The sequence below is a fragment of the Aulonocara stuartgranti genome, assembly GCF_965226115.1.
Source record: "Aulonocara stuartgranti genome assembly, chromosome: 17".
Taxonomy (NCBI): domain Eukaryota; kingdom Metazoa; phylum Chordata; class Actinopteri; order Cichliformes; family Cichlidae; genus Aulonocara; species Aulonocara stuartgranti.
Window position 1 is genome coordinate 2,090,845 of NC_138953.1, and position 27,256 is coordinate 2,118,100.

The 27,256-nt window shown below is 40.9% G+C and overlaps 1 protein-coding gene across 7 annotated transcripts in view; it reads left to right on the plus strand.

Moving 5' to 3' along the window:
• Window positions 1-3,172: 3,172 nt before the first annotated feature.
• LOC309692794 (DENN domain-containing protein 5B-like) overlaps window positions 3,173-27,256 on the plus strand; it is a 78,094-nt gene continuing 54,010 nt past the window's right edge. For 2 of the 7 annotated variants that reach the window (XM_082511595.1, XM_082511596.1), the window contains exon 1: window positions 3,185-3,606. In XM_082511595.1, the coding sequence (XP_082367721.1) occupies window positions 3,498-3,606 (109 nt within the window). In that variant the 5' untranslated portion in view covers window positions 3,185-3,497. Of the gene's footprint in view, window positions 3,607-27,256 lie in introns of all 7 variants that reach the window. The other 5 variants (XM_082511598.1, XM_082511600.1, XM_082511601.1 and 2 more) reach the window with 4 other exon arrangements.

Below are 27,256 nucleotides of genomic sequence, written 5' to 3' on the forward strand. Positions count from 1 at the left end.
GCTGTTCTTCTTGTGCGTCCATGCATTTGACCACCAGAGGGAGACAACGCAATATATAGTGCACTCGCCGAATTATTAAATTGAGACGATGTATAAATCTGAGGACCTGCAATTACAGAAATTTGTGTTTATCAGAGTCAGCACGTGAATGTTAAATCATGTAGATTTTACTGTTCTGGGTGGAGGGTCAATGACCATTGCAAGTTTTGTGTTTTTTAGCACACATGCAACAAAAACTCTATTTTTCTATTAAAATCTATTAAAATCATCGTTCTTCTGTGTTGTTTTTCAGAACAATACACTCCCTACACGCTGCAGTTTACTGTTGTCTGTGGCTAAATTACCTGTTTTTACATGGAAGAAAATTTTGTCTCTTTTCTAATTTGTCATTTTCAAAGGTTGGTTTTTATGTGCCTTTAAAAGTTAGTTGGACACAACTTCTTATTATTTGAAAATGGAAGCGACATAATATGCGTATGGGTGATGAGTAGGGTTGCCAACCGTCCCTTAAAAGACGGAATCGTCCCGTATTTCGAAACAAAAGAACACGTCCCGTATTGAGCTAATAAGGGACGCACTTTGTCCCGTAATACAGTGAGAATCAAAAGTAGTCTATAACTTTTAATGGAATTAACACTTTGTTTGAAAACATAATTCCCAGCCCCTCTCCTGATTTGTGACCAATGAGCTGACAGCACACTTATGACAATTCAGATTACCGCTCATCTCATTGGTCGAGGAAAGGTCGCTTACGGAGAAAATACCGGAAGACAACAGATGACCACAACAAGAAGCATGGCCAACAGGGAAACAAACGCCGACACTGCGGTGCAAGTCTCGGACGACAGTAAACCTAAAGCTGGGCAAACACTGTGCGATTTTTTCAGTCGCGTTATTCAGCTCCTGCTCAAACTGCACGATTGACTCGCAGGGGTTAGAAGTTCGTAGGTCACGATGCAGGTCTCACACTATACCGCCCGATGCTCTGATGCGACCTGAGTGCGCACACTGTGCCTCCATAACATGAAGGTTATAACAGAAAATCTGTCGCTCCCTCTCTCTCTCTGTCTTTCACTCACACAGACACACCACCATCAACTTTGCTAAATTGCTAATGAAAAACATGATCAGGCAGCTGTGATTGAGCAGCAATGTAAATCCAACTATTTTCATGGTTGTTGTGGTCGTGATAATTTTGTGATGCCACATCGAAATGGCTCGGATGAGCTTTCCAAAGTTCTACAAGTTGTGCCTCCATCGCTTGTGTCCAGATCACACGCTGCACAGCCGTGCTGCTCCGTCTTTTTCGCTGACATTTGTGTTTGCGCGTGCGCAGTGTGACAAACTGCGGTGACACCCTCACGACCAAGCGATTGATGATCGGGAGCTGGTCGTGAGGTGTTAATCGCTTCTCGTTACCCCACGTATACTACACGACGCACGATGAAGGCCAAAATCGGGCCGATCGCCAAATCGGTCGCACGACTCAAAAATCGGTTCAAAATGGGCCAAAAATCGCACAGTGTAAGCCCAGCATTACACTCACAGACACACCACCACCATCAACTTTGCTAAATTGCTAATGAAAAACATTGATCAGGCAGCTGTGATTGAGCAGCAATGTAAATCCAACTATTTTCACGGTTGTTGTGGTCGTGATAATTTTGTGATGCCACATCGAAATGGCTCGGATGAGCTTTCCAAAGTTCTACAAGTTGTGCCTCCATCGCTTGTGTCCAGATCACACGCTGCACAGCTGTGCTGCTCCGTCTTTTTCACCGATGTTTACGTGTTTGCACATGAGCAGTGTGAGCGGCTGTGGTGACACCCTCACGAGCGATTGATGATCGGGAGCTGGTCGTGAGGTGTTAATCACTTCTCGTTACCCCACGTATACTACACGACGCACGATGAAGATCACTCAAAAATCGTCTCAAAATGGGCCTAAAACCGCACAGTGTAAGCCCAGCATTAGAGCAGCAATGTTTGTTCCCCTCAGAGAAAGGGAAGAATGGGAAAAGGAAAACACCTGACTGGAAAAAGTTAATATGGGCATGTGCAGTGAATATCAGCGCTATGTGGCCAGAAGTGTGATAATATAATTTATTTTGTGTAATAAACAACTGCAAGGATAGATGATTACATATGCTTTTTTCTAAAGCATATAGTTAGGGCTGGACCAGGTGACCCTGAATCCTCCCTTTGTTATGCTGCAATAGATGTAGGCTGCCGGGGGATTCCCATGATGCATTGAGTTTTTCCTTTCCAGTCACCTTTCTCACTCACTATGTGTTAACAGACCTCTCTGCATTGAATCATATCTGTTATTAACCTCTGTCTCTCTTCCACAGCATGTCTTTATCCTGTCTTCCTTCTCTCACCCCAACCGGTCGCAGCAGATGGCCGCCCCTCCCTGAGCCTGGTTCTGCCGGAGGTTTCTTCCTGTTAAAAGGGAGTTTTTCCTTCCCACTGTCGCCAAAGTGCTTGCTCATAGGGGGTCATATGATTGTTGGGTTTTTCTCTGTATCTATGAAGCGCCTTGAGGCGACTTTTGTTGTGATTTGGCGCTATATAAATAAAATTGAATTGAATTGAATTGAATAGATGACTAATACATAAAAGTAATACATAGATGAATAATGATGATGAGTTAAGATGCGTAATCATGGGAACAAGCGGGTTTACAAACAGGAGCAGCTGATTAGCATTAGAAAAGCTGAAATAATACCTCAACTGAAGCCAATTGTACTAAATGCACTAAATGTGCACTGTTACAAGAATGTTTTTCTTTCTATTGTTTTCTATTATTTTAAGTTAAGCAGGACAGAGTTCTTTTAAAGAAAGATTTACTTATATTCTCAAAAGTTAAGCATGACAGGCTTCTGTTTAAGAAGGAGACCTGTTTTATGTGTTAATGTTGTCATTTTGAGCTAAAAATAAATGGCTAAATGATCATTTGTTTCACATGTGTTCATATCACAAAGAATAAACATCTACTTAAATCAAATTCAAGTCAAATGGTTAAAAAAATAATTTCACACACAAAAAAAGAGCTAGAAAATTCACCACACTGGGAAGGGTGAAGACAACTGGGTTGCCCGGCCCTGGCCACGAGGTGTCCCTTATTTATTTTTCAGGGAGTTGGCAACCCTACGTGTGTTGCAGTCTGTCAGCTTGACGAATATGAGGACCATAGGTCGTATTTGAATATCCCGCCTCGTCACCGACTCCTCCGAGCTTTGCCGAGGCGGGGATTCACACAGCTCTCTTCTCCCGTAGAGTTAGTAGTGTGTTGGGAAGCTGCACAGAAGCTCCGGTCACTGAAAGGTAACTTTTTTAAAGCAGCTCTTATACTGCGAATGTTTCATTTTCTCATACGACGCGCAGCAGTGGAGCGTTATCAAAGACTGGAGCGTTTTATTTAGCCCCCCGCCTTTTCCTCTTGGATGTATCGCTTGAAGAACTAGGAACGGACCGCGCAGCTCACCGAAGCCGGGATGAGCGGGACCTCCGCGGGGTCGGCCGCGGCGCCCTGCCGCTTCGCGCACTACTTTGTTATTTGTGGAATAGACACAGAAACGGGACTTGAACCGGACGAGTTAGCAGGTATGTGGCTTCTTTTCTGTTGTTGAGTTATGAACGTGTTTTAAAGTCAAATGGAACCGCAGCGGTCCCCTCTCGCTTAACACGGTGTTGTTAACTGTAACGATCCATCCACCGCTATGGAGCTCTGGCTTTTTATTGTAAACCATTTAATACATTTATGTGACATATAGTGAGATTTCAGAACACCCTAAAACACAAGTGACACACACACACCTTTACAAATAAGTGGAATGAAACAGTTACTTCAAAGAGTTACTACAGGGCAAATAAGCAGTGTCTATACATTAGAATAAAGATATGCATCATTCCTGTCTGATCACAGTATATGAGCTGCGGAAACCAGTGTCATTTAAGGTAATAAGCTTTTGAGAAATCAGCAGTAACCTATCTTTTCCGAATCCTATAATCTGATCTGGGCTTCCTGTGCTGTGCTACGTCTCAGAGCTGCTCTGCAGCTTCAGTGTCAGTGTTTCCCAAATGAATCGATTTTGACTTTGATGCTTGTTGTGGCTTAAAATTATACATTTTAAGTAACTTTTACAGCAAAATAAAGACATGTTTGGATATATTACGCGTTCTTCGCCGGTTTGTTTGTATGAGTTTTAATAGTAAAATAAAAAAGCATAGTTACGTTCAGTACTACCACAGGTGTGGACTAAGATGGGGATTTTGTCTCCACAGCAGAATGTATTTTTGACATGTAATTCCGGCAGGATCCCTGTTGTGTATTCACAGAAATCTTTTTCATCCTGGTGACTGAAGGAGAGCCGATGTCTGCTCTTCAGTGGCACCAACCTCAGTTTCAGCACGTTTGCTTTGTCACCAGATGCATTCACTCACGGGCTCAGTTTGTATTTTCTCCCTCTGCAACAGCCAGAGTGGAGGTTTTTTTTAAATGCACTGTGGAAAGCTTTGCTTTGTGGATCAACAAGAGAGTTGCTTGCTGTATTGCATCACAGTTGAATTGTAACTTTTGCCTCTGGGGCAAAGTTGCGAATCGTAAAGTCAATGTGTTCATGTTGCACACAAGTGACTTGGCTTAAAGCCTGGATGATTAAGTGAAACGAGTGAAGTTAATCTAGAACAAACGAAACTGAACATATACACAGATATATATTAAAATTTTATTGAAAGGGGGAAATAACTTCCCAGCACTGGGTTTCATAAACCAATTGCTTATCCTTGCTTTCCATAAAGACACTGCTTGACTGTGGCCATCTGCTCAGCAGTGATGCTCCTCTGCTGCACTGCTGAGATACAAACTGTAAAGGCATCATTTGTTTAAAAAAAACCCTTATAAGTAAGTATTTTAAAAATATACTTAAAACTACTGTGGTGGGAAGCTACAGTTTTATACCAAAGATGCATTATATGCTTCCTATGCTTTAAACTTCATCAAAGGTGATCAGTGGTGAAGTGGCCAGCTTGGTGAGGATTCCCAATGGGCTGTTTAAAAAAGAAAATCACAAGATTAGTTAGTCAGCTCTAAGAGGGAGCCTCTGGACCAGCTCAAGAAATCCTTCATCCCAAATCATTGAGCTGGTTCTGCTCAAATAGCGTATCTTTGGCAATTTCATCATACGTACTTTTGGGACACAACAAAGGCTGAAAGATGATGTAGTATAGCCTCATCATGTTGTCAAACTATTACCATGAAAAATCCCAGTCGAATAAAATAGCCTGTTGTTTGGGCTCTCAGGCTGTGAAAAGAAGAAATCTTATCAGGAAAAGAATATGGAATCAGTTTTTCTTATAAATGAACTAAATGTTTATGAATACAACGATAGTAAAAAGTGTGAAATAGCTGCTCTGACTGTCTGTAATCAGATCTGCTGCCACGGTCTCTGGTGATCTCCAGTTGTACACAAAGATAATGTTGCAACGATTGATTGTTTGGTTGTTTTTCAAGCTTAGGCAGCATCTCAGCACCCCACTTATTCTTTTGCCCCTAAGTTAGAGGCAGAAACAAACAGAGTGACCCACATTAGGCTGTTTTTGCTTTTTTTAGGCTGCGACTCCCCTCCTCCCAGCTTTTTGTGCGCTACTGTGGCCTTATTTCCGTCTGCTTATTGTTTTACTAAGAGGACCCAACTTCCTGCAGACCTGCCTCAACCTCCTTTTAGAGTTGGCCGTACCTTCTGTCTATTATCATACAAGTGTTTCCCACATGGACTTTGGTGAAAAATAAAGTCCATGTGTGGGTAATTGTATCAGTTTGTATTTTTAATTATATTTTCATTAATTTATACGTCAGAGAAAATAACATCATGCACAATTTATGTCCTCTTGGACAATGCTCACTCTTATTTTTAAAAGTTTCGTTGTTGGTAACCAGCCAATCCTAAGCGTAGTATATCCTAGCTCATTGGCCACTGTGTTGTTGTGGCAATCCTTGATATCATCCACCTGCATCCTTCAAAAGGGGTCTTTTGAGTATGTGAATGTAGTCAAACTTATCTTCTGCTCTTGAGCTGAAATCTTCAGAATCGATCAGCTGGTGAGGAACTTTTTCTTAACTGGTTAATTGTCTCCTGTAAGAGGTCACTGTCTCAGCCCGGGCCCACAGCCCATACCACACCACTCAGCCTCAGGGGTATAAATACATCCTGGCTGTCATACAGGCCCTAAAATAGTTTGTGCATTCTAACACCAGATGCATTCTGGGTCAGCAGCATTGTGGAGTTAAAGTGACCAGCCTGAAAAGCTAACTTTGGGGTGAGAGCTGTCACGTGTAGATTTAGATATGAGGTCATGGCTTGCACATCTCTCTTCTGTCTCTCGATGTAAGAAAGGTATGCGCTCTTGGTGGAGGGGAAGCAGCTGGTGGTTTCAGACCCCTGTAGCCTAAATCTTCCAGGTTACGAAAGACACTTTCATAACCTTTCATTACCATTCCTGTTTGCAGGAATGTATCTAAAATGTTTTCATTACCAGTTCAACTGTTTATGTTAAGCTTGCTCAACTATAAAAAGAATAAACATATATGATGTGATTTCAACTTTCATCTTATGGCAACATTTATGACAGGTTGTAGTGACAGCGCTGATATGCCTGAGAATCTCATTTTGTAGCAAAAATAACTTTTCTCTTACTGGATACAACAGAAACTGACGAAGTTAACCGTGAGAACAGGATTTGCGGTTGAAATAAGGTGATAAATTTGAAATATATGTTATTGCAATACTCAGCATTGCAAAATGTTAAAAATCTCAATAATAATCTCTCATTGTGATAGTGTCATATTGTGAGATGCTGTGTGATCGATCCCTGGGGAGATTTACTTCTCCGATGGGCCATTCTATACCCATTTATGACTCTTAATATTGTGTTTGCACAGTAACCTCCCTTGCTACCAGCTTGGAAGCTGCCCAGTGCAGGTTTAAATATCATTGAAGCACAGGGGCTTACAGGACAGCCGTGACGTGGGAGTGTCTTTGGGCTGCTGCTGCAGGCCACAATGGGATTTAAACTGCTAAAACTCCCCACTGGCCTGGACCATCTGTCTGCACCAGAGCAGCCTGAGAGCAGTCAGGACAACGACTGCATCATAATGGCCAACATGACAAGTATGCTAATGACAGGGACTAACAACAGTAACGGACGCGTCTGTTGACTCACGTTAACAATAGCGTGCATGGGTAATGGACAGATTATATGGCACAGACACTTACAATGGCTAATGACTGCTAACATCTCTGCAGTTCTTGTATTGTAATAATAATGTTGATCTCATTTTAGAATTTTTAACTCCTTTTTCTTTCCGAGTTTTTGGACGGTGACTCCACTTTTGCCACGCTTGCTACAGATCTGAGTCTTTCTGAATGTGGGTTTCTTTCTTCCACGCATCATTACTTCCTTCTCCTCTCTTCTAGCCTCAGTCTCTTTTACTTTGCTGTCCCCCATTTGTTGCCTCGTGTTCTGTCAGCATGGCCGGCCTGTCGTTAAGCTTTTTAGAGTAATCTGTTTGGACACTTCCTCCAGGCTACACTGAGCACATCTCTGTAATATAACACAGCCAGGCCTAAGCAGTGCCTCCTCTACTCCCCTACACACACTCAGGCTATTGACTCCACTCTGCTTTCTTCAATCTTTGACCAACAGCATCCTCTTATTATAGAACTTGTCACTAAAGGTGGACTTTTTAATGACTGTGGAGGTTTTTGCCTCACTTGACATGGAGACAAAAGTTTTCTCCTGGCTGAGTTCTGATGCTCCCAAAAGAACAACAAGCACTTGTATGAATGTGTGTGTAAATGGGTGAATGAGACATGTTGTATAAAGTGCTTTAAATGCTTGAGTAGAAAAGTACGATATCACAACCAGTTCATACCATTCTGATGGTTCCTCCTTCATTTATTGTCACATGCTTTGACCAAACTCGCTCAAGCTGGCGGAAGCTCTGCCTTTGGTTAAAAAGATCTATCCAGAAAAACCAAAAACCATTGAAGGTGTTGTTTGGTGAACCTGTGGAACATCGAGCTTTCAGGTAGACTTTTGAAGTGTTTCTCCTCAATCAGATTAGATCCCACTCAGTGATTTAACCATATTTAAATTTTTGGGCCAACATATCATGTCAGATCTCGTATAGATTTCCTGGAATAATAATCTGTTTAATTTTGCTTCACTTAACCAAGTAGCATGAAGACAAACAAATGAAATGATAAAATGAATTCTATGGCGTTGTGAACTATAAAATAATTGTCACCTCTCGACTCTACGCGTGCCACATAGTTGTGTCGGATGTTCAGTGTTGAAGAAGATCCCAGATCTTGCTCACAGATGTTGGATTTAACTTTTAAAAAATGCTGCTGTCTTTTTCTTAGTCCTTTACATTTTAGATTGTTAGTTTTACAGGGATTTTATAATTCTGTGTTAAACTTTGCTATAGTCACATCATAACCACAGACCATTCTGAAATCCTACAATTAGAGCTGGGCGATATGAGATTTTTTCATATCACGATATGTTTTTTTCATTTCAGGCGATAACGATATCTATCACGATATCAGCCAAATAACTATATTTGTAAGATTTAAATGTGCCGTTGCTCACAAGTAAAATGTGAAATAATCAGCAGCTTGTTTTGATTTAAATATTTATTTCCCATAATAAGTTCAACAGGGTAGATGTACTTAAGGAACATGAGACTTTTTCAGATAAATAAAGGCAAATATTGCAAACTACACAAAAGGCAGCCGCTAAAGCGTTTAAGTTTCAAAATAGAACAAACGAAACAGACTAAACTGTCAATTCCACTTAGAAACAAAATATTAATTCTAAAAATAAATCTTAGTTTGTTTTACAGAAGAACAGACAAAACTGACTAACTTTTGTCAATATCAAATAAAGTGAGAACTAAAAGGAAATTCTCAATCTCTCCTTGTTGTATAGCTGAGCTTTTCAAACAGTTTTAACAGTTACTTTAGTCTGACAAAAGCCGAATGACGAATTAGCGCTTCCAGTCAGAGACTGAGGCTACGTCCACACGTACACGGGTATTTTTGAAAACGGAGATTTTCCGTTTTCGTTTTAAAAAATAATCTCGTCCACACATAAAGGGAGAAATGAAGGAAAACGCTGCTATGAACATGCCAAAGCAGCAGGTGGCGCTAGATTCCTAACCGTGCAGAAATGTTGGCCAATCAGAAGTCTAGAAGCCTCGGTGGGAAAAAGTAAACAAAGCTGGGGCATAGAAGCAGAACCGAGTCGTATGTGTGGACGGACAGTAACTGTGTGTATATGTAAGCATTTAAACACTGCAGAGAGTACAATTAACAGTAACAGTATTGTAGAAATTCATTTCACCGAAACAATAACGTGGCGCACAGTGTGACGCATGCACCAGTTTATTGTATTTCCAGACTTGCTTTCGGCACAATTTACAGTGCACGCTACTCTGTTTTTTGTCAGACTTGAAATAGCCGAAATACCTTCACACTACGGAGCTTCTATGGCTCTTCCGTTCGACAATCTCTCCGGCATTGGAACCATCATCTGTTTTCTCTTCGGTCACGCTCGGTTGATTTTTCTAGTCGGCACACTCATTTCCTCCATTACGCGCTGGCTGCTTCCCAAACAAACACACGTGCGGCTTGGCACTTGTGCTGTACGTAACAAGTCACGCGACGTGACGCTGCGGCTGTGATTGGTTCGGCTCTGCGCTACTTAATTTGGATTGGCTGACCTTTTTTTTTTTTTTTTTTTTTTTTTGAGGACAAGAGCGGCGAGGTCTATCGCGATAGCTTAATTTCTCTATCGAGTAAAAGTTATATCGCGATACATATCGTTATCGTTCTATCGCCCAGCTCTACCTACAATGTGAGGTGCATTTCCCTGGAAATGTAACTGCATGTTGCACTGGACTGCACAGATATAAATGCTGGCAGTGGCATGGGCCATGTGTGTATGCTGTACATAGATTCAGCCTACAACGTAGGTATAAATGACACTTTACTGTTTGGAGCAGCGCTGCATTGATAAAAGGGAAGCAACGAGTCAGGAGATATGGGGCCCCATCCTGGATGAGAGGCTGCTAATCAAAGTTAAGAGTCAGGGGGTGGTAATGGTCCATCGCCTGCTTGTGGGAGTCAGCGGGGCCTGCCAACCTCAAAGGATGCTGGGAGCTGTTGCCGTAATATCCCTTCACAAACCCCTCTCAGTCTCTTAAACCAAAGTGAGCAGTTGCTCTTGAAAGGCCTGAACAACCATCTCATCGCCCCTCCCTTGAAGTGACCTCTAACCCCAAGCGCCATATGTTCTGTCTCAACATGACCTTAAAGAGACAAAAGAGGCAGTGAAAGCCGAAAAGATTGTTTCTTGTAGATTTCTGCAACAGTTGTAGTTGGACATGACCATGATGAGTCAGCTCCACTGACTTTTTTTCTGTTGCTGATTTTGTGTAGAGGCTTGAGGTTTTGTTCTTTGATTGCAGCTGTTCAGAGCGGCTGCATTTAATTATGGAATAAACAGGCACGAGCCTGAAGAGTTAAAAGGGAAGCTGCAGAGAGAGACTGCAATGGTTGTTGGCAGAAGCACCCATGCATTTACAATTTACATGTGAAATAAATGGAAATTCTCTATGTTCTCCGATAGAACTCAGCATCTTCTTCCTGTATTTACTGTTGTTACTACCTCCCCAGACACTTCGGGCCAATGAGCAGGCTGAACATTCTCACATGGTTTCTAGCGACGCATTTTGGTTCGCTTGGAGTTCACTTGGGTTTTTCTCTGTGTGGAAACAAACCAAAACCATGGGAAAAAGCTACAAGTTTACTCATCAACTGATTCACGTGTGTGTGTGTGTGTGTGTGTGTGTGTGTGTGTGTGTGTGTGTGTGTGTGTGTGTGTGTGTGTGTGTCATCCTATCACTTTTGACAGAAAAATAAGTTAGCAATGAAAGAAAAATCAATAGCCACAATTTAAACAGAAGCTACTGGGAGGAGCTAACTAAAAAAGGCTGAACAGAGTACACTGGAAGCTAAGCTTTGACTAATGAGTCCAAATTAGTTTTCATTGATTTTAAATATAATGCTCCAGCATTATACAGCCAGGGGACATATACAGGCAGTATTGGCTCTGATAAACTTGATCACGGTAACTGCAGAGTGTGGTGTTATGGCAGAGTGCCTGTAAATCTCCTTACATAACTGAGATAGACTGCCCAGTGGTAGCTAAGACCCTTATGACGGATTAGAGCTGCTGCTGACATCACATCACTGTAGCTGTTTTTGTTCATGGATACCAGAAAATGTTGGAAGAATTTATACAAACACCATAAAGCCTGTCATATGAGACAGTCGGGATGTGTAATGAGCTCACTTTACCTTTGTGAGGTCACAGTGCTCACAGGGACTTTTTTAAAATGCTTTTTAGTAGAGCAGGGCGATATGGCCAAAAATATTTATCACGATATATATTTGAAAATTTGCGATAACGATATAACCGACGATATAATTGATGCGAGACAAAATACAACTCCACAACATTACTAGCGCAAAAAGACAACCTTCCATTTATTTTCACTTAAACAAGAAGCTGGTTTTTATGTACATTAAAGCTTTATAAAAATGTAACAGTGCAAATGCAAATTCCTTGCTGAAAGTTTAACCAAAAGGCATTTCCAGTAGAAATGGGCTGACATATCCTGAGCATAACCATGTATAATATCCACTGAAGTTAAAAAGAGGTGCTTTGCAACATTAAACTGCAGTGTGCAGTACGCATTTTTCGGACCATAAGGTGCACGGGATTATAAGGCACATTAAGCGAAACAAAGCAGTCAGATAAATCAAACTTGATTAAACTCATTCTTCTTGCTTCCTCCACTTCTGTACCATTGATTCATTAATGTTGAATTCTCTGGCAGCTGCTCTATTCCCATGTTGTTGCAGTATATTAATGACTAACCTCGTATTGTGGATGGATTATCTCAGTTGTTCTCCTGACTGAAGTTTGGTCCGTTTACAGCATCCTGCCATGCGATTGCATTTGTTTCTAACCATGAAGAACCTTCACGTTAACTTTTATAAGTGGAAAAGTGTTAGTGTTCGTCCTCCAGCTTCACTGTTTATGTTATGCTAACATAGCTGTGTCGCTAGCGATCACGTAGCACATCATTATATACCAGCTAGCCCAACTTCAGTAACCCTACAAACATCACTGCTGTTTAGTTTCCTGTCTTCATTTATGTTGGAAGTGATAGCAGAGCTGTACGTTTGATTTTTTTCAGAAATCTCTCAGTCAGAACATGCAATATCATGCTTAGGTAACTAGCGAAACTAGCGAGCTAACTTCCGCTAGCTTCCTGCTAACTTCTAACTCCGTTAAATGTAATAACTTTTGTTTTCATGGATGCCTGGAAGTTAAACTTTATAGTTACACCTGGTAAAGCAGCAATGCTGATCGTTTTATTAAAGATGAAAGAATTTAGACAGTTTTTAACTCTAAGTGATGCTGCAGTGTTGTTTGACCTGAAGTACACGGAGTTTAGGACCCAGATTACTCCCAGATTTAAGAGCATCTTAGTCCGACAAATACGACAATAACAACGGCCGCTTGCATGTTCTGCAAAAAAATGTGCTTTGTTGTGTATCTGACGGACAAACACCAAACCAGTTCCACATCACGGAAGTTGCACCAGTTTTACAAACCAATGCTGGTTCATCTGTTTCACTCAACAATCGGCCATGTGCATATGAAAACAAAGGCACTGCGCATGCGCGTTTTACTCATATTCTATCGCGATATTTCATTTTCCTATCGTTGCCTAACATTATACCGGTATTACCGTGAACGGTATAATATGGCCCAGCCCTACTTTTTAGATATTAAGTTGTCACTTTTGATTGCTTCTGCTCTTATAGAATTATATAATCCTTTCTCAGAAACAAAAACCAGGTTAAAAAAAATCAGGTAATTTTTTTGTTTTTACATTCATCAGGTTCCAATCAGCCCAAATAGCAAAGAGAAATTAAAAGTGCACACCATGAAAGAGTTTGGGTCTTAGGTGGGTAAGAGAGTTTTCTAGGGTGAAAACTGCATCCTCTCATTTGTCAATCCACAGTGTGTGTGTGTGTGTGTGTGTGTGTGTGTGTGTGTGTGTGTGTGTGTGTGTGTGTTTGTCCTGATCCTTTTACTAGCCGAATTGGACTTTGATTTTTCAGAGAATGAGCTCCAACTCATCTACTGACCTCTGGTCTGTGTGATAAGGCTGAATAAACAAAAGCATGACCTCTCTCAGATAAGCAGTTCATGTCATATTCTCTCTCTGTCTATCTTTTCTGTTGTGAAATTTGATCTACCATAACTGGTACCAGTTTGAAATCATTCTTTGACCTTGATATTGTCTGATGTAAAACTACAGCTTCTATCAGCTGTCTCTATTAATCTTAGGATGTTAAATACAAACGATTGGTAAACCCTGCTAATCCCACATTGTTAGCATAAGTACCTTGATGGATTGTCCTATTATTTCACAGCCCACATTAATTCCCCTACAGCCAAAATCTCCTCCATCATCACATCATTACCTCGTAGTTAACTGTGTTTCAATCTGTGTGATTGAGCTCGAGCCACATTCAGTCACATACAAATAAAGCCCTCTCTCCTACCCTTAAAGCAACACCAGGTTATGTAATTAGGGTGTTGGTGTACTTGTCAAGACAGATTAGAGCAACTCAGCTGCTATTTCTGAAAGACTGGCTTGGATTGTTTAGTGCAGCAGTGAAACGTGACAAAACGGTCAAATCTGATAGGTACGCAGTCTGATCGGGAGAGAAGCTGATGAGCAGGGATTTAAAAAAAATAAATAAATAGTGAGAAAATTGAAGAAAATCACTCCAGTCTGCGACTACTGTCACAGAAAGAGATGAAACCACTAAAAACTGTAGCCTAAAAAATGTTTTTGCCTGTTTTATTTCATTTTTAGTTCATTGTTCCAGAAGCTACAGACCCAGATACAAGTATAGTAATCATAGTAAAGCGCTTAGCAGCTAAAGAGCTAAATATTTCGCTCAAGACGTGGTGGATTGCAAAGATCAGAATGAATAATATGAACTTCACTCAAGTGTTTCCATAAAGCAATTTGTTGTATAACCTTCGACTCTCAATGGCTGCAATTAGATCACCCAGACGACATCACAGTTATATCAGGGCTATTTTTTAAGACTTTAAAAACTTGGGCTCACGCACAAAATCAACTGTGTTGTCTTGTTTTGTTTCTTATATTTAGTTTTCTTCTTCAGTTTTAGATTGATATAACTAGGTGCTATGCTAACACAGGTGGACGTTCTAAATGTGTTTGTTTGCTTTGTCTAAGCTGCATCTGTGGCACGGAAAGCAGAATATCATGTTGAATCCCTTGTGTACAGATGTTTTTCAGTCATTTCTAAGAGTTTCAACCAGAATGCATATTTGCATTGGGCGCTCCAGTGAGCTGTGTCTCTATGCTCCAGTGTAGTTCGAAGGTTAGTGTCAAGGCAGCACAAAGATAGATATACACTTTACCCACTGAGCGCACACACACACTCTCTCTCACACACCAGCTGTTTTTCACCGGTCTTTTGAACAAACATGTCGTTGTCTATGTCTGTTGTTATCATGGCTCCATTTTTTCTATAATGTGTTTTCCAGGTAAAGCCTTATTAAGCCTCAGGACGCTCACAGTACTCTAGGTTTAACGGAGCCATTGTGTCATTGTGCTTTGAAGGCTCAGATGGAATTTTCAGTTCAATTTCATTTATACAGCACCAAATCACAACAACAGTGGCCTCAAGGGGCTTTATATTGTAAGGTAGACCCTACAATAATACATACAGAGAAAAACCCAACAATCATATTACCCCCTATGAGCAAGCACTTTGGTGACAGTGGGAAGGAAAAACTCCCTTTTAACAGGAAGAAACCTCCGGCAGAATCCGGCTGTCACTAAGACCAACATTCCACATAATAGGGCTTTGTTGTGCATGACTAATATGATTGTGGTTCATCTTAAAGATATATGGTTAAACAAATTCCAGATGCTTATGCCTAACTGGGAGAAGCTTTAGATACAGCAGGCTGACCTAATAGCACACTGTTGGAAAAATTGCGCTACATTAATATATATCACAAAGAGACCCAAACCAACAATATCTTAGTCTTTCTCTCGGGACTATGCGATTTATGTTTCGTATTTTTGGGTCAGAGCACCACACCCATTGGTTCTGCTCCCAAGTATGTATCTTTAAAATTGTTTTTATATATGCATTTTTTTAAAAACGTAGTAATTTCTTAGCAAGCAAAACACAACCTCGTTTACTCCTTTCTTGAGAAGTAGTTTTATTGGTGGATTAAAATTAGTTTAAACTAATTAAAGCAATAAAGAAACTAGACACCAGGATGCTCTAGGCTGCAGGTCGATGATCGACTTTGTAATCGTATCACCAGACCTGCGACCATATGTTCTGGACACTCGGGTAAAGAGAGGGGCTGAGCTGTCAACTGATCACCACCTGGTGGTGAGTTGGATCAGGTGGCGGGGGAGGACGCTGGACAGACCCGGTGCACCTAAACGTGTAGTGTGCTGGGAACGCCTAGCAGAGGCCCCAGTAGGTGAGACCTCTGCTAGGCAGAGGTCCCACATCCCTGTGGGTACAGCTGCCATGCTAACAGCTGACTATTGACACACGTACACAAAGAAATGCACAGTTAGGAAGTCGGCTCTCTACCTCGTAGTTTTTGTCCTATGAGATGTAACAGGGTGGCCAGAGCAGTCACTCTTCAGACTGAGTACAGATTGAAGGAGCTTTGCTTCTTACCTCATATATATTGATGTATACATCAAATGGTTTTGTAAACTTTTGCTAAAATGCTTTTTAGTAATGGCTTAATTTGATGGCGTGAAACCATCGTGTGGCGGGGCGTAGTGTGTGGCGCCGGATCAGCTCGTCACGCCTGCCCTGTCTGTACTCGGTCCTGACTGAAGTTGTTGTTGTTGGTGTTGTGTGTGGCTGACAGCTGAAAAGCTGCAGCCGAGAGTTGTAAGAAACAAAAACTGTAATAAAGCGTGCTGAAAAGTGCGAATATGTTGTCGGGTCTGCCATGCTTCATTTACAAACCCTTAAGCATGAAGTGATGTGTCACTTCATGTTTAAGGGTAGGCTTATGATTGCTTTTGGCTTTGATGATCAGGCCAGTGATGTGATGTGTTTTAGTCTTGTTTCCTGTTTTGCTTTGTTTTTTGCAACATTGGCTGCAGTGTTTATATCTTCCTTCGTGTTGTTTATTATATCTGTCAGCAATCCTTCATCTTAGGTTATTTTTGGGTTGGGTGTCTGCTAGGTAGTATTTAGTTAGTCCCTTTTTGTGTTCCAGTCTTGTTTCTCTGTTTTCGTGTGTCCATTTCTCCTCTGTCAAGTTGATCTTGGTCCCCAAGTTTAGTTGTATTTTACTTCCTGTTTTATTTTGACAGCGATTGTTCTCTGTGTTTTGTGTTACGTATAACTTCCTCCTGATGTTTTATGTTGTGTCCTGGACACTTGGAGTCCCTGCTCTGCCAATGTTTTGGACTAAGGTTTGAGTTCACTGAGTCTGAGTCCTAATTATTGGTGCAACGGATCAGAAATCTCACGGTTTGGATCGGATCACGGTTTTAAGTCACGGATCCGATCAGTTTTTTGGATCAACAAAAAAAGAAAAAAGACAAAAATTTAGCATTTACTTATTTACTTAGTGAAGTATTTTTTGCCTGTTAAAAACATTCAACTCAATACTTATTCCACGAAATTATATAAAAACAAATTATGGTACAATATAGGGCAGTATAGGGCTTTGCATCTACCACTCACTTCAATTCAATTCAGTTTCATTTATACAGCGTCAAATCACAACAACAGTCGCCACAAGGCGCTTTATATTGTAAGGTAGACCCTACAATAATACATAGAGCTCATTATATCGCACTCCGCTGTGACATAATGAGCGGTCATGTAGCTTTCCGTTGCCCTGGAGGTCCACCCATTTGTAGTTGGGCAACAGAAGATGCCTGGGACAGTTCAGCCATAACTTAAATCTTTTCCTGCTCATACATGCTTGGAACGATCTTGCCACTGAAGTGGACGCGTAGCGTGGCTCAAGCACGTTCATCATACGGCCTCCCGTCTGCAGCTAAACACCCCAGTAGCTTTTGTAATAGCTTTAGCCCGGTCGGACTGGGCAGGAAAGGGCTGCTTAAATACCGCATACCCATACACATACTTTTTTTTTTTCTTCTTTTTCGAATCTTCGGATCACGTGCGTGCCGAACCGTGGAGTGGGATTGGTTCGGATTACGGATCAACCGTGATCCGTTGCACCACTAGTCCTAATCCACAAGATATGAAGCTGATCCATGACATCATGAGTTTGAATATTTAGGAGGAGCAATGCTGTTTTCATCCTGGTCACACTTACCAAACATTGTAAACTTATATTTTTCCCTTTACAACTGCACTGAGAGCTCTGTTCATAGGTTTTGTGGATTTCAGGCACAGCCAAGGGGACAAAGCTGTCTGCTTCAATCATCTTGGGATTATGCTTTTTGCAAACTACATGGTGATGATTTCTAACTCACCTTTGGGTTGCTTGCAGCTCAGTTTGAGATTTCCAGTTACTGAGTTTTTAGTTTAGTTTTGATTACTATTGTGCGCCGAGTTTTGTTATTTCTCTTGTTCTGTTAAGCTGCATACTCACTGAGATCACTTCTAGCTGGCAGATGCCTGTGTGACCTTCTGATATATTAACTAGCAGCTCATGTATCAATCAATGGGATCCACTCACACTGGTGTTCGCTCGAGCTGCTCACCTGAAAGCTTATCCTGGCTCCTGCCCACCTTGTTTCACCACCAGTTATTTTTTACCACATTGCTTTAAAAAAAAAAAATCCTAATTCTCGTTTGGCAGCTTTGCAAACAAAATTAAACTCCTAATGTGATGTTGTGCCAAATGTAGTTTTGCTTTTCCAAGATGAGGTCTCCTCTTGTTTGTGTGGTTTGTTTATCTGTGTATTTATTCATTTCTATTATTGTTTAAGGAGATGGAGAGAACCATTACTGTAATTTCAGTTATTACAGTATATGTGTAGTATGACAGTGACTAAGCTGACAGGCAGAAAAAGGAAGGGGGGAGAAAATAGGAGAAAACATAATAAAAGGATATCACACAAAGAAAAACAAACATAGCACCTGGAACAGAAAAATGTGAAAATGCCCAGATAACACAAATCCATAATCGTCTTATGGTCTGCTCTCTTGATTGTCCCCAGAGTGCATATTTGTGTTTGTATATAGTTGTAGTTTCCCTGTCAGCGTGACTGCTAACATGTCCTTGTGTGTTCCCTAGTGATGGACAAAGCAGTGTTTTGTGAAACACTGAAACGTTTGAAGCAGTTGTGCTGGAGTTGCATCGAGTTTCCAGAACAATTGGGCGCCTTTCTCCACAGTGACACCTGCTGGCCACTTTTGCTGTTGTCTCATCTCAACAATAGTGTTTATGAAACGATGACACCCACAGCATTGCACATTGCAAGTCTAAACAATGCTATTTTATTTTAGATCTGACTAACAAGAATTATGATGAAACAAATTTTCTAGAAATCTCCAAACAAACAAGGAAAGAAAACAGATTGTTAAAGATCACTGTAACAATATGCCTCAGTGCCTCAGGCTTTTTCAGTTGCTGAGTAATTCAGTGCACAACAGATCAATACATAAAATATATTGAGCCAACACTGCTTTGTTTATTGTGACAGACACATAGGTTTCCAGCTGTTTTTGAGATAAGTTCCAAATTACTTCCTTATCCTCAGAAAACAACTGCGGACTTCTTGGGAGTTTGTATCATCAGGTTTGTACACTTTCAAACACAGCTAGTAGCAGATGTGACATTATATTTCTATTAACTAGAAACAACTAGAAACAAAGATCAAATTTCTCTCATTTTGCTTCTCTTTAGTGTAGAAATAACATTTAAATCTTTCTCTTGTCTCTTTCTGACAGGATGCATTGATCCAATTTTTCCATGTTTAAAACCATCCCAATATCTTGACTCAAGCATCTGATAGTACATGATAGCACCATGTACTGATGAGATGGTAAATAAAATAAATAAGCTGTAAACAAACCAGCTATATTCCAGACTCTGGAGAATCTTTTTTTTATGTGCAAGGCATTATCAGGCCTGACTTTCTCCTAAATGAAGATAAATAATAAAATCCTCCTGAAATATAAATAAAAATATATAAATGTGTTGAATTAGTGTTTATTAATTTATTAGCAAAATAACAACAAAACACAGAAGGGCCAAAGATAAATAACATGAAAACTGGTTCGCCTCCTCATCATTGTTGGGGTTTTCTTTCTAATATTTAGACTCTTTTGATAGAATCTAAAGTTACTTGACGCAATAGTTCTGGCCACTATGTAAATAAAACAGAATTCAGTTGAACTCTTACTGGTTCACCAGTGATGTGGTGGATACCATAACAGACTTGGTAGTAAACTGATGGATGGTTGGTGTGTAGGTCTTCCACCCCTCACAGCCCGACATTTGGCTGTGTGCCGACACAGCTGTGTCATAAGTAAAGAATGCTGAACACAAGCTACTGTGGTGCCTACAGCTTAGCAGAGATAAAGGGACTTGTGGGCTAGCATTTTCCCTTCCAAATCCCACAGCATCCTGACACATTCCTTCTCTCTTTTTGTGTATGTAAATGCTTCCTTCTTCATTGTGCCCATGAAGGATTTCATCAGTCTCCGAACAAGGGGTGGCTGTAGCTCTGGAGGTAGAGCAGCTCATCTACTAATTGGAAAGTTAGTGCTTTGATCCCTGGATGCTCCAGTCTGCATGCCAGATATCCTTGGAATCCTTGCAAGAGAACCCCAAGCTGCTCTCTGATCCATGGGAGTATGAATGTGTGTTTATGTTAGATATAAAGAACTTGAAAAATCTGCTGCAGATTGTATAAAGTGGTTTGAGTCCTCAGGTATAGTAGAAAAGCACTATATAAGAACCAATCCATTCACCAATGACAATGAGTTGACCAGGCTATTCCAGAAACCTAATGCTAGCCTGCTTTGCTCATTCCAAAAACACTTTTGATGGGATCATTGTCCTCTAGGAAAACACCACCCAACTATTGAGCTGAAGTTAAAGAATTTGGAGGTAGTCCTTCTTCTTCATTATGTACCACTGCCGCTGGCAGCTAAACACCTGCACAATATGACACTACCAACATTATATTGACAGTTGGTAGATTGTTGTTCGGTCTGAAAACCTGGCCTCGCCTCAAACATTTCTCTTTTCATTGTGACAAAACAGTTTAATCTTTGTCTCATTTGACCATAAAACCTCTCTCCAGAAGCCATTTGGCTTGTTGTTGGCAGCTGCAAATATCGATTTTGACACAGAGGCTTTTTTTTTCATGGCTGGCACTCTCTCGATGTATGGGGAGAAAAATCATGATGCTGGTATTCCAGCAGTTTCCGTTCCATGGCAGGCTTGAGCCTTGGTGGTTTCTGAGTCATTTCTGAACACCTTAACCAACTTCCTGTAATCTGGGGGTGAGATTTTGAGTCTCCGTCCAGACGGACAAGTGGTGACGCATCCAAATAACTTGTATTTAAGCACATTTGCTTGAACTGAGCCTAGTCACTGGTACACAAGAGCACTGTAGTACACTGGAGCACTGACAGCTCCAGTAGGTGCTTACTACTCACTGACACAAGTAAAAAAAAAAGAAGAACAACTACCTTAGAACCATTGAAATATGTGCTTCTACCAAGGGGGGGGGGGGGGTTGGAATGGCCTCACACCCTCCCAAAAGTTGTATTGTCATATCACATGGTACTGCCATGTGGGAGCATGTGATGCTGTTTTTTTTCCACAGTCAAATGTACGCTTTTGCAAACTCATTTTTTCAAATTTGATTAAATATCAAATTTAGCATCCCCACCTACAGACCTACACTTTGGCACACTGTACACACAGACTCAGTAGCGCCCCCTGCAGGCCTCATCTTCTAAGCATAACCCATCATGATTAAGAGATTAGAAGTTATTAGCCCGACCTCCTCCCTGCTCCCCTTCCTTTCCCTCTGATACCTCAACAACAATCCCCATTTGTAGTTGTATTGTCGCTAAGGAGACGGACTTGGTGCTGCTCTCACCCAGTCAGTGCCAGTCGCTGGCAGCTGAGCTCAGCACAGCAGGCGCTGGCTCCGTTTAGAGAGAATCTGTGTTCCATGCACATATGAGATGTTTGTGTGGCTGCCAAAATGTAGCAGGTGCTGCTTGTAGAGCACTGGGGTCATGGAATGTGTGAAACGCTGCTGGAGCACATGAACTCTTGTCTGACGTGAGAGATGGATGAATCAACCAACAGCTAAAATCAAGTGAGAAAAGAAGCCATGAATCATAAACGCTGTTATGCACTTTCCCCCCCCTTTTTAAAAAAAAAACATCTAATTGGTACTACACAGCTGCTACTGTTTCAGCTAATTCACTTTAAAAGCCAACTGTTATTACATTTTAATTTTTTATTAGCTAACAATCCAGGATACTTCAGATTCTTTGCTCCATTGGTTTAAAAATAAAAGATTCTCCACTCCACGTATAAGTGCAACACAAGCACAAAAACACAAAATAACAAATCAAAACTACAAAAGATTTTTTATTAGTGCTGTTCTTGCATTTCTGTAGCAAATGCTAATTAATTAATTGTGTAGCAAAGACTACTTAACTGCCAACACAGCTGATTGAAGCCCTACAAAAACCGATGCAAGCCAAAAGGATGGGCCAGCCTGCCAACCATTGTCAGGGAAACTGGTTGGACAAAGAGTGTTTTCACACCTGCTGTGTTTGGTCCGGTGTGAACTCGGGTACGGACAACAGCCGCACTGAGACCGTGTGGAGAAAGTGGTTCAAAAACTCCAGAGCAGTTAGTTTGTGGTGTGAACGTAATCCAACCAACTTCCAAATGTAAATGTGCGTTACAAGTACCAGAGCCACATAGCTTTATGTTCTCATTACGGGAAGGTGTAACTGTCCAGACCACAGGACCTTCTTCCTGTATTTAATTTTGTTGTTCGTACCCCAAACACACCTGACCAATGAGTGGACTGAACATTCTCACGTGGTTTGTAGTGACGCATTTTGGTTCACTTGGATTTTTCTGTGTACTGTGGACAACAAACCAAACAACAGGAAAAAGCTACAAGTTTGCAAGCGCATCACTTGATTCTGAACTATATGTGTTTGAAAACACCCTAAGAGCCCCAAAATGCTGCTTGTCTACACAATACAAATGGACAAGAGAAGACAAAGACTCTCTGTGTTTGTCTGAATGAGTTCAGTACGGTTAGAATTTAATTCCATTCCATTTTATCTGCATAGTGCCAAATCAAAGGAACAATTGCCTCAAGGCATTTTACATGGATCTGTGCCCCGGAGAACAGGCTGAAGTCTTGCAACAGGAAGAAGCTAAAGGCTAAACTAAAATCTACTGAGGAACATGTAGTGTTGGCAGAAAAGAACTGTTCCACAGTAGACCTATGGTTAGACGAAGTTTGATTGAGTTGGGACATATGTGAGCCATCTTTGTGAAAGCCATGTAGTTTTAAAAGGAGGTGTCATAGTTGAGAAATGCTTTCTGCAGCTAGTTCTGCAGCAACGAACTCCAAATCATCCTGTAAATTTTATGATTGGGTAAGAAACAAGGATAAAGCTCCTACTTGAAGCTGTGAAAGAATGAAATTAAATGAAACCCACTACACACTCCAAATTGTGGAGCATCGGTTGTCTTAAATATGATGCCAGGAGCTAATATTCCTTCACAGTATTAATGAATTTCCTCTCCAGCTTCGATGTGCTGTGATAGCTGGTGTAGTGTTGATTCTTCCTGTTCAGATAAAGGAAACAGCTGAGATCTGTCTCAGACTGTTCTGTATCCCCATGATGCATTGTTACGTCTACATATGATAGACTTTGTGTAGAAAGGGGCTAATTTACATGAGATATTCAGGAGATATCCAGGATATTCAAGATGAATCCTTTTTTTATGTATTATGCTGTAGTATGAGACATAAAAGCCCCGAGGTTTAAGAATAGTGACAGGTGCAGCCCAGCTTCCAAATCCATGGGTGCACACCTTTCATGCTGGAGGTGAGATGCTGACAGCCTCTTCATAGTTCGGCACAGAGGAACAAAGCCCATCACTCATGCTCCCTGACTGTGATCCCACACACACACACACACACACACACACACACACACACACACACACACACACACACACACACACACACACAGTGGGCCATCTGATTACCTGGTTGCCAGGGCAATAGGCTCCATATGCATTATTCATCAGTGTCTGGGGGGAACATGATTATGCTGTTTATCTTGTGTGTGTGTGTGTGTGTGTGTGTGTGTGTTCGTGTGTGTGTTCAGGAACATGTTTTATCTCACTTGTCTATATGTATTCCAGCGATATCTTCCTGGGACCTTCATGTAATCAGAGGGACTTTTAAATAATTTGTGTCTAATGTTGCTTTGTGTGTCACATAGTAGCCTAGCTCTTACACTTTGGGGTTGGAAGTCCTTGTGGAAGAGTGAATTGGCTGTTTGTTTGTCGATTAATGAAAATTCTTGTGATACTTGTCAGGAGAAGATAAGATAAAGAAGCATTTAATTGTCCCACAGGGGAATATTCACACTATTCCAGCAGCAAAGTGGAAAGAGCAGGAATAAATAGATGCAGCATAACCTAAAATGTACACTATACAAGGTAGAAGAAATATATTTTAAATAAATGTATCTGTATGTATGCACAGTGCTCAGGAACAAGGAACACACCAAGTCAATTAAACTTGATCTGATCAATAAAACAGATGCACCCACCCCCCTCAGTTCTTTTTACTTTTTCTAATAATATTAATTAAATTATCAATGTTATCAGTTTTGAAGTAAAGGCAGTGATTGGCTTGGTCTTTCACAGTCGTTATGCTAAAATTAAAAAAATAAAGACTAACTTATACCACACTTTATTCATTTTTCCATGATGCCTTTCTTCTGCAGTGATTAAATTATTTATATGTTTTAGGCGATGTGCTGTTGAACCCCTTTTTTATTGGCATGTTCTAAGGTATATTTTATTTTCATCATCTGTACATTACCACTGTATGTTTGGGGGCGCCAGGTCCGTCCAGCGTCCTCCAACTTACCACGAGGTAGTGATCGGCTCACAGCTCAGCTCCTCCCTTCACCCACGTATCCAGAACATGCAGCCATGTGATAACCTCATAAATCGTTGGGGTTTTTAAATGTTAGGTTTTACGCATGACGAGTCTAGCCAATGTACTGTGTTTGAGTTCCTATGCAACTCTCATCAGTCTCATTAATATATAACCTGGACAATAAAGGTCCAACAACTGATGCTTGTAAAATCTCAGTTTTATTTTTCACAAAAGGGAAAAAACAACAAAAATCGACTAATCATGAAGAGATTTTTTAAAACTCCTTTTTTGTGTTTACGTGTGGACGAGGAATAGAGTTTGTCACGCAACGTCAGAGGTATGTGCCTGTTTTCACGTCACGCTGTGGCCACGTTATTGTTTACATGAGATGAACTGCAGAATGGCAGATAGAAACAAAATCCTGTTAATCTGACTGTCTGCAGGTTTTACACGCTTACATATACAAACAGTTACTGTCTATTTACAAAGGCAGAGGCGTCACGGTGTGATTATTTTACGTGTAGTTGTTTCTTTCCTGTGTAATAATATTTAACATTGCTGTCAGTACATTTTTCAAAAAATGCCTCTCTGTGCAAAATAGGTTCAAAAACATAAACAGCTGTGGGATCCTGTTAGTCCGTGATTTGAACCGGGGGAACAAATCGCTGCAGGATCAGCCTGATGTTATTTGTATCCAGCTGTAACTTTACTGTATAAAGAGCTAACATCTCCAAAATGTCAGGAGCAGTTAGTCATTGCAAGAAGTGTTTGTGAACTAAAAATCAAGAATGTGGGATCCTGTTTGTCCGTGATTTGGAGAGCCCAGCGCTGCTCCCGACGAAGGGAAAACCAATCCTGCAGGGAGACCTACCTCGGCACTTGTGCAGGTGAAGCCAAAGGGAAGATTTGCTTCACCATATTTTCTAGTCTTTGGCTTAGAATGAAGTTGGTTTGGAAACATATTCAGCGACGCTTCATCTCCTGCTTTGCGTTTGTGTGAGAGCCCCGTCAAAAACCTGTCCATGATGCTAGCAGTGTCCAAGCGTTCCTTTTTCTTTTTTTTTCCTTTTTCATACCGCGCCCCCCCTGCAATGGCTCTGCGCCCCTCTTAGGGGGCGGGCCCCACACTTTGGGAAGCTCTGACTTAACCTGAGGGGGGGGGGGGGGGGTGTGACAACAGAGATATCAGTGGATAATGAAAACGTCTGGTTGGGACTTAGGTCAAAAATGACTGAGTAAATGAGCGAGTATAATGACTATACTCGCACTTAGAATGACCAAAGTTGGACTTGATATTTTATTTAGCATGGCCCATAATGAGAGCAAATGAAGTCATCAAGTGTTTGGTTTGGGCTGAGGACTGTTTCCTAGACTTCTTGCAGCCACAAGTGGTTGCTTTGTTTGCAGTTTATGGCTCTCAGTATTCAGGACGGAGCAGAACAACAGTCAGATTAAGCTGAATTAGTTCACAGTCAGGCTTTTAAGTCATAGTCAGAACTGAGGCTTGTTAATCCTCTGCATCAATCTCACAGAGGTGTGTGGTTGACCGACTAATGCAAATGCATCTTTTTGCTGTGTAGTCAGCTGTGGGAAGATTTTTTTATGTTTTTTTAAGAAATCTTGTTATTTTTAGGGCAAAGTTGTTTTTATGAACCTCTGTTCACTATGTAAATATAATCCACATATACACAACCCACTGTATATTACCTTAGCTCTGCAGTTTTAGCACTTTTTAATTGTTGCTGTATTTACTCTGTGTGTCTCTGAACGTTTCTGTATGAAGGGAACCTGGGACACGAGCTGAGGGGAGCGAACAGAAACAAACAGAAAGAGGTGCCATGATGTAATAAAGAGATAATGCCAGCAAGCACTGTGTATGTGGTTTTCCTGTCACACGGCAGAAGAAGAACAGTTCACTCCACTTCTTACTACCTAATGATTGAACTAAGTGACGCCTGACTTTTACAGAATGACTGGACAGACTTTCGGTTCAGGCCTTGTGATCTCAGCATGCAAAGGGGAAAAGAAAATGCAAAATGATGACGACATGGCTTTTTGTGGACAGGCCACACTTGTAAATAACTATACAATGAAATCTTTTTAGTGGATGTGTGTATGCATTAGCACTAAATTCATGCTTTTTGTGTGTGTGTGTGGGGGGGGGGGGGGGGGGTGTAATGTGTGTAATGTCACAACAATGTCACACAATTAAAATAACTTTTCATTATCATTTACATATATACCTGTAAAGTGTGCAAGCTGCATTCTGTTCATGTCTCTTTCACGTTGCTTCTCTATTTTTGTGGGCGATGTCGCTGGTTTTTAGAGCTTCATTAGGAAGGACCTGTTTCACTGTTTGGTTGCCACACTTTGTACCTAAGGTAGAAGGTTGCACCTTTTTTTTTTTTTTACTTTTTTTTTTAAAAAAGACTTTACAGTTTGCTTGCTTTGCAACATTTTCTACTAAAAAGAACCAAAGACTGACAAAAACAAGTAGTCTATGATCTCGACACAGTATTCACGTGTAGCATTGTTGTTACATTACAATTCTACAAAGAGATAACGTCCTACAGTTGTCATAAAATCCAAACAGTTCATGCTTTGTTTTAAAGATATGATCGATGAAAAGCAGATTACTCTGACTCTATAATCAAAGTTGATCATTAAGGCAACAGTTCAGCACTACAACTTCAGGAAGAAACAGACACAGTAGTAGTACTTGCACATGTGTTGTATCAGTAAAAGCAGACAAGTATCAGAATAGACAGGACAGTGACGGAGAAGGAAGCTGCAGCGGTGCACACTAATGCATGTTCTAGAGTTACATAATACTGATGGGGACGTGTAACTGTGCATCTGTGTCACTGATTGGCTGATGCACAGTTACAGATCATGCTCCAGCAGTAA